The sequence below is a fragment of the Aulostomus chinensis genome, chromosome 15 (assembly GCF_037954235.1).
Source record: "Aulostomus chinensis isolate RoL2024-O1b breed Wild chromosome 15, RoL_Achi_v1.0, whole genome shotgun sequence".
Classification (NCBI taxonomy): domain Eukaryota; kingdom Metazoa; phylum Chordata; class Actinopteri; order Syngnathiformes; family Aulostomidae; genus Aulostomus; species Aulostomus chinensis.
Window position 1 is genome coordinate 22,362,069 of NC_141334.1, and position 8,611 is coordinate 22,370,679.

The window sequence follows — 8,611 nt, forward strand, 5'->3', positions numbered from 1 at the left end:
CTTTTTGATCTTTTGGTCAAAAGTGTCTTAACTTTTGTAAATTAATTTTGCTATCATAAAGAAATAATGTCGAGGGTCAGTATTTTTGAATGAAGTCATCCTAATCCTCTTGGAGATTTACTGAAAAAATAAAAGCAGAGCAATAAGTAGCACACTGACTCACCCCTGACATGTCTTAGGCTATTACCATGGCTGCAAGACCACTCCCCGAGGTGTTGCATTATCATGCAGTCAGCATTATGCAATCATATGTGCGCCGATGCTGTTGTAGCCTGAACTTAGTGCTGCCTATGTCATTAGGAAGGACCTTCACATTACATCTATGGTTGTCCTGAGGATAAGAAACGCACACCAAAGGAAATATGTCTTTACTTGCTTGTGCATTGCTGGATTTATCATATACAGATATTTGGGGTAAGTTCAGTTCTTAAATTGTTGTGGAATCATTTTCCATTGGAGTCACTTTAACTGTCTTCACTGCTGTTCTTCATTCAAATTAATTACAGAAATATAGTACATTACAGCAAAATCGGCAATTGTGACACTATACCAAACAGTGTGATGAAAAATTGATTGACACACTATGAAATAAACCTCAAAAGGAGTATTATTTCTGAGTTATAGGATATTGCATATACAAGGAAGTGTAATTACTGTGCGTTCATATAATTCAGGTTTTAGATATTTAATATGTTTAGGAAAATGAATAGAGTCACTTAATAAAGGTAACATAGTAAAGGATTTCCCTTTATATAGTCTGTATATTCCAATATGTTTGTGCTTCTTTGTGCTTTCCAACACAGGATCGCTGCAAATTCCTATTGAGCAGGTCATGTGGTCAATTCAAGCACAATACACAATGTTATGTGTGTGTGATGCTAATAAGTAACAACTTCTCATCAGCATGCCAGCCGGGGGACGGAGGAGAATAAATAGGAGTGTTGGCCTGAGTGCCAACTCTTCCCAGTTCACCCTAGAGGGAGAGACTTTTCTCATCCTGGGGGGGTCCATCCACTATTTCCGTGTGCCTAGAGCCTACTGGAGGGACCGGCTGATGAAAATGAAGGCCTGTGGCATCAACACCCTTACCACGTAGGGAAATGTCCTTAGATGTTTGGGGTTTTTTTTTGTGTGTGTCACACCAGTTCAGTGTTAAATGAACTTCCTGCAACTTTGCAGATATGTTCCCTGGAGTCTGCATCAACCAGAGAGGGGGCTCTTCAACTTCCACACACAGCTGGATTTAGAGTAAGTGAGAATTACATGACATGGATGAAACATTCTCGTGTAAATCAAAGATTTTTATTTTAGGCCTGACGAATATGGGATTTTTGGGGCCGATATCCATACCTTTATTTGGGGGTAAAACTTTCAGAAAAACAAATGATAGTCTGACATTCTTTATGTATATTATATGAATGCAACCCAATTGTTGTTTTATTTTGCAACTAAACCCTCTTGACAAATAACATTTCGCTATTTAACAATAAATAAAGGTGCTAGTCCACAAACTAATCAGTGTATCAGTGGAGCATGCTTTACAGAACAAACCATGCAAGTGCATCTTATCTAGATTAAAATCAAGACACTTCTGTACTAAACACAGATTTCCCATCAGAAAACATCAGCAAATGTTGGCCAATATCAGCAGATCAACTGACAATATTGACTAACATTAGCTAAATGTTATTAACATTTCCATGTTTCCCACATTTTGTATTGTAAACTGTTTTCTTGTCTGTAACAACATCTGCTGCACGTCTGTCCGTCCTGGGTGAGGGATCCCTCCTCTGTTGCTCACACTGAGGTTTCTCAGATTTTTCCCTGTTAAAAGGGTTTTCTATGGAGTTTTTCCTCAGTGGATGTGAGGGTCTAAGGGCAGAGGATGTTGTTATGATGCCATGTGAAGCCCTTTGAGACAAACTGTTTGTGAAAATGGGCAATACAAATAAAATTGCCTTGCCTTGCCTAAAATCACCAGGCTGATTAATCTGCTAGTTGATACTGTTTTGTCTGAAATAGGTAAATATCAGCAGATTTATCAGCCAGGTTCCAATTTTATTGCCTAGGGGATTGCAGATTATGCTCTGTGAGCATGAAATAAAACACAGAAATATGCTGCTCAAATGTCACCATAATAAGAGGCATTTGCAGCACATCTCTAGCTGCTTTTGACAAGATCACATGCTCCAAGGTATTTTGGAATACTCATCATCATCAAAGCCCCAGTGCTAGGGCCCAAGGTAGAGCCTCCCACCTGGCAACAATGACATGTCCACAACAACAGCAGTTTATCAGGCAATTAACCACACAACAGTGCAATGTGCAGAGGGATATGACACCTCCACCTGCTCCTGTTGTTGCCAAGCACACTTGCAACTTCTCAAACAATAAGATATTGAGTTTGTTTGTGCTTTTAGAAACTGCTCATTGATTATGTTCCCTGTCTGGGTTTCAGATCCTATATCAGTCTAGCTGCTGATCTGGGGTTGTGGGTGATTTTACGTCCAGGGCCCTATATTTCCTCTGAGCTGGATCTGGGAGGACTGCCAAGGTTGGCTATATTTAATGAACATTTTTTGCTCAAACCAAACGGAGGGAAAACGTGGTGAAATAAAAATGATTCCATGTTGACATCTTTTTTTTTTTTTTAAAGAAATCACCTTGCTGCTGATTTTCTGTTACGTTAATAGTGTCTTCATATTTTTCACATCTTCAGAAAAAACAGAAAAATAAAGTAAAACAAAAGTAAGGAGGAAAATAAGTGCCAAATCAGAATGAAAATGACAAAACAGAATTACAATTAATTTTAATTAATTTTAACAACTTAGGGGTGAGCGCGGCACAGTGGTGCAGTGGTTAGCATTGTTGCCTCACAGCAAGAGCGAGTCCCGGCTCAGGTGTGGGATCTTTCTGTGTGGAGTCTGCATGTTCTCCCTGTGCCTGCGTGGGTTCTCTCTGGTACTCCGGCTTCTTCCCACTGTCCAAAGACATGCAATTGGGGACGAGGCTAATTGGATACTCTAAATTGACTGTGGGTGTGAATGTGAGAGTCAATGGTTGTTTGTATGTAAGTGTTGGCCCTGCGATGGACTGGCAACCCGTCCAGGGTGAACCCCGCCTCTTGTCCAAAGGCTCCACCCCTGACCCTTAACAGGAGTGGAGTGGTAGAAGATTGATGGATGTTTCATTAAAAGATAATCCAGATTGCCTTGTGCATATGTGTGCAGAAACTGTGTTTAAATGCACACCTGAAGTTTATACACTTCTTTCCTCCATAAGTTCTGATTCGCTGGTATATATCTGCAGATATTAAATAAAGATTTAAACTAATTAACCAATAACAAAAGAACTTCTAGATGAAATGTCCTATTTTGAAAAAGATTTTTTTTTATTTTAGTTCAGGGCAATAATCTTTCCATACAGGAAGGACCCAGTGTGTCTGATGTTAGTGAGACTGTGGCCATCGTTGTTGGAGCTCCATGGCCTTAATCATTTGAATTGTTGTCTGTCTCTTATCAGCTGGCTCCTCCAAGATGGCAACATGAGACTGAGGACAACTTACCCAGGCTTCACTAAGGCTGTTGATACATTTTTTGACAAACTTATACCAAAAGTGGTTCCGCTGCAGGTGGCCATTTTTTTTTGTGTGTCACCTGGCTTGAAATTGATTGTATGTGCAGCTCAGGCTTATTTCAATTGTCAATGAATTATGTCTATATTTTTCAGTTTAAGAAAGGAGGTCCCATAATTGCTGTGCAGGTTGAAAATGAGTATGGATCCTTTGCTAAAGATGACAGATACATGCTTTTCATTAAAGAGGTAATATGACAAGCTTGCTCATGTGCAACAGACATCAATCAGAGGCCCATATTATTTGTGGTGTCTTTTTGTTTTATTTGGAAGGCTCTACTGTCCAGAGGAATCAGCGAACTACTGCTCACAGCAGATAACTACAACTCAATAAAGTCAGGGGGTGTGGATGGAGGTGCAGTATTTAGTCTCTCTGTCTCTGTCTCTGTCTCTGTCTCTGTCTCTGTCTCTCTCTCTCTCTCTCTCTCTCTCTCTCTCTCTCACAAACACACACACACACACACACACACGCACACACACACAAACAGATGTATGATCTGCTGTCTTGTAGCCATCAGAACGGTGAAGCTGCAAAAGCTAAACCAAAGAAAAATCCAGGATCTGAGCGCAGTCCAGGTTTGTTGCTGCACATCATAACAGATATATGATAACATTTGGGACAGTTCGTAAGTTCATAGTTTGGCTTGTCCTCTGTTTGTCAGCCCAACAGCCCCACTATGGTGATGGACTACTGGACAGGCTGGTATGATGTGTGGGGTGACCTACACCATGTGTTCCCTCCAGAAGGTAAGCAAGGTTTTTCCTCCAAATGTGGCTTTACTGGTGACATTGACATAGAAGTTGGATGGTTTAGATCAGGGGTCTCAAACTGGTCCAGTAAAGGGCCGTGTGGCTGCAGGTTTTCATTCCAACCCAGCAAAAGCAACACCTGATCCAACCAATGAGCTGTGTGAACACAGCTTGATTGATTTAAGTAGAATCAGGTGTTGCTTTTGCTGGGTTGGAATGAAAACCTGCAGCCACAAGACCCTTTACTGGACCAGTTTGAGACCCCTGGTTTAGATGTTTACCATATAACAGCAATATTGCAGTCAAGGATATTTTTCACGTGTGGCCCAGACCACCTTGGAATGCGATCTTAGCAATGAGAGATCAAGTACTCAGAGCTGTCCACTTGGCATCTGATCACTCAATACAAGTCTGAATGCTAAGTCTGGACAACACCATATTCTCTATTCCCTTTTTTTCTCACCTTCCTTATCATCTTTCACATCATATAAGTGAGAATGCCCTAAAAATTATATAAGTTATTTAGTTGGTTATCTTTGAAATACATCTTTATTTATTATCTGTTTTACTAAATCAATTGGGTCATGTGTTATCAAGGGTACCCATGATGCCTTGAAGGTTTGGAAAATACGTTATCTTGGCCATGATAGGATAACTCCTTGTGAGCATGTATCCCTTTTTCCATCTATCTTTTCTGAAACCCATAAAGTCAACACCATTAGTAAATTATTAGTAGACACATTAGTTAACTGTTAATTATTTGTTGACAAAGAATTAGTAATGGTTAACTAAGCATTACTGCTATTTATGTTATTAAAAAATGCATGGCATAGTAATTTTTCCAAGGATACTGACACCACAATGTTTTTAAGAACATTTTTAACACTTGACATCTTGTCAGATATGATGTCTACTGTGAGAGCGATTCTGAGGCAGGGAATGTCTGTCAACTTCTACATGTTCCATGGAGGGTCCAGTTTTGGCTTCATGAGTGGTGGACTTGCTGATCCTTCCTACAAAGCATTAGTCTCCAGCTACGGTTGGTACCTCTGTATCATATGCAAACAAACTGGTGTATCAGTTAACTCAAACAACCAGCAGATGGCAGCACATGATAGTGAATCTGTGATGTTTTGTAGATTATGATGCCCCTTTGTCTGAGGCTGGGGAGTACACTCAAAAGTACCATCTCCTCAGAGATTTACTATCTCGATTCAAAAGTAAGTTGAACAGCAGATGAAGGTGAGACTTCTGGTCTGTAAATTAATTTACTATCATATCTTTTCCTCAAACATCATCTGAGCATTGTATTAAGCCATTTTCTTGCTCCCCCTGACAGCTCCGAAGAGTGAGGTCTGGACATGCTTTAATTGAATAGTGCCCCAATTTGGGGCTACTTTGATAAAACTGCATTGATTTTAAATACTGTATGCAGGAGGGGAGCATTTCCCAGACATGCCAGCCCTACATCATAAGGAGGCGTACGAGCCAGCCATCATGTATCAGCACCTGTCTCTATGGGATGCTTTGAGCTTCACTGAGGGAGTATGTTTCTAGATGTAAGGTTGCCTGAAATCATGTGATGTATAGATTGTTTATACTCCTGTCTTATGGTTAGTTGAGTTGGTTAAGTTTTCTTTACAGCCATATAAGTCACTCAAGCCTGTAAACATGGAGAGTCTACCCGTGAACCACAAGAATGGCCAGTCCTATGGATACACTTTGTATGAGACTACCATCACCAGTGGAGGCTTGTTAAAATCTGGAGACAATGTCCGAGACCGGGCCCTTGTGAGTCATCTTTGTGCAGGAGAGCACAATCTTATTTGACCTCATGCACTAATGTGGTTGGCAACATTAGTTTGCTTCATATGGTCCATACAGCATCAAACCAAGTATGAACAGAAAGAGGGAGACATTTATTAATAAAGACAGCAGCAATATGATGGGCCAGCAATCAAAATGTAGCTTTGCCATTACATAGAAGTGATCAGCTTGAGACAAATGAGTTTTCACCACATCCCTGAGTAATTGACAACCAGGAGACAACTGAGCATGTGAGAAAGGAGAATGACAGAGAAGGGGTGAAATGTAAAACTATAAGCCTTAGTGCAACTTATATTACATAAACCAAAGTGTAAGAATGATATATTGTAGCGTTAGAGGGTATCATATGCAAGACTATTTTCTGAGTGAGGCCATAGCTTGGCAGATTTTTCTGAAATTAAGAAGAACGGGGGACTAAATGCTTTTGATTTGATTGGCTGTAGAAAAAGAAAAAAAAAAACAAAAAAACAATGACCATGAGTTAGCGAAACTAAAGCTTGACTTAATTCAGGTTAAGCTGATACAGTATGTGTATGATATATTCAATTTAAAAGTGGGCATTTTTCCTCATCAGGTTTTTGTAGACAGAAGTTACATCGGCCTTTTCAAGCACCAGAACTTAGAGCTGGCGGTTCCAGATGGTAAGGTATGACATTAAAACGGACGCTGCAAGCACAAGTCCAATAAATCCCTTTCTCTGTATTTTCAGAGCTTTAGTAGATGGGAGGGATACTTAGGTGTCACCGGATAAAACTTGAAAGTGACATAAACATTAATAAATCCTTACAGAGACAGCGGACCTTAAGTTTATTGTTGGAAAACTGTGGACGAGTTCACCAGGGAAGAGACCTTGACAAACAACGTAAAGGTGACTGACAGACAATATGAACTGCAATGTTATGTTTATAATTAAATCACTCAAACACTCTGTTACAGTATGCAAAAGTCAAATTTAATTTGTGCTCTTGCAGGCCTAGTGGGAGACATTTTATTAAACAATATTCCCTTGCGGGATTTTACAATTTATAGCCTGGATATGAAACCCAGTTTTATTGACAGGTTTGTAAACTTTACTTTATCTAAAGCACTGCATGCTAGTTTCATTTTTCTTTTGTAACAGTGTGTTTGAAGCAGATGTCTTGTTTCAGTCTTTATCAAGCCCCCTGGAAAACTCTCTCTGAAACTCCCAGCTTCCCCAGTTTCTTCATGGGGAAGTTGTTTGCATATGGGTATCCCAGTGACACATTTGTGAAACTGCCAGTGAGTGAAACAATACCATGTGCATTTCTCTGTTTGAGTGAGAAATATATCATGTTAAGATGATGTGTCATTTACCTTTGGTCCGCAGGGGTGGGAAAAAGGTGTTGTGTTTATCAACGGGCTGAACCTTGGCCGCTACTGGTCCATCGGCCCCCAGCAGGCTCTCTACCTCCCTGGTCCCTTTCTCAACAGTGGGATCAACCAGGTGCCCATGGGATTGTTTGACATTTTGGGAAATATAATTTTTTTTTTTTTTGCCAAGAGTAATTTGAGAGTTTTCCTTAATGCAACAACCAGAACCAATAGAGCTCACTTATCAATCTTTTATATCCTGACAATTGTTAAGAACAATATTTGTTGATTCAAGCAAGTGTGTGACAAAATGTGGTACCATTCCTTCAATATATTTTACAGGAATGTTACAATTAATGGCATAGTAGACTAAAAATATACCCAAATTAAAAAGGCAATATTTCTATTTCAATTCTGATTGAAAATTACACAATACTCTGTCAGTATCAATACTTAAAAAGATCTAACTCTTTCACCTCTGTTTCTCTGTAAAACTAAATTAGGTCGTTGTGTTTGAAGAGCAGGAGGGGGACTACAAAGTCAGTTTTGAGGACACACCTGATCTTGGCATGGTGGCGGACATCCAGTGACTGTCAAGGGTGTCTTTTAACTGATGTTCAACATGCTCATCACATCAGGCTAATTCTTTAAGGGATAATAGGGTTGTTACTTTCATGGTCATTCTCTGCAGCAATGTATTAATGCCATTCCAGAAGAAGAAAACAGTGATGTTATAGCTCGGGCGCTTGCTAACATGAAACCCATGGATGATGAAACACATTTTGTGGTTACTGAGCATGGTGGATGTGGATATATTTCGCATCATAACTGGTATTTTCAAATTACATATATTTTTTCTGTAACAACATACATAATTTGTTATACAAAGGTTCTTATTATATGTTTCTGTGTTGTATTAATGTGAAAGCCTGGGTCTGCTCGACGTTCCTGCCTGTTAATAGGAAGGTTTTCGTCGCCGCTGTTGCAGGATGTGCTTGCTGATGGAGAATTGTTGGGTGTAGGTTCATTGAAGGAGTGTGGTACTGGACCTGCTCTACTTGTAAAGAGT

The 8,611-nt window shown here is 39.8% G+C and overlaps 1 protein-coding gene across 5 annotated transcripts; it reads left to right on the forward strand.

Moving 5' to 3' along the window:
• Positions 1–277: 277 nt before the first annotated feature.
• Positions 278–8,611, forward strand: LOC147249184 (beta-galactosidase-1-like protein 2). Of its 5 annotated transcripts, XM_086226843.1 has the most exons (19): positions 278–414; positions 904–1,092; positions 1,180–1,248; positions 2,459–2,554; positions 3,523–3,631; positions 3,730–3,822; positions 3,907–3,988; positions 4,145–4,209; positions 4,296–4,380; positions 5,285–5,422; positions 5,523–5,603; positions 5,819–5,928; positions 6,028–6,174; positions 6,785–6,856; positions 7,000–7,078; positions 7,182–7,269; positions 7,359–7,470; positions 7,559–7,675; positions 8,046–8,611. In XM_086226843.1, exons 1-19 carry the CDS (start codon positions 323–325, stop codon positions 8,130–8,132), a joined length of 1,911 nt encoding a protein of 636 aa, XP_086082969.1. In that variant the 5' UTR covers positions 278–322; the 3' UTR covers positions 8,133–8,611. The 5 variants fall into 5 exon arrangements, with proteins under 5 accessions (XP_086082969.1, XP_086082965.1, XP_086082966.1 ...); XM_086226839.1 differs by having other exon boundaries at positions 3,907–4,209; XM_086226840.1 differs by having other exon boundaries at positions 7,559–8,611.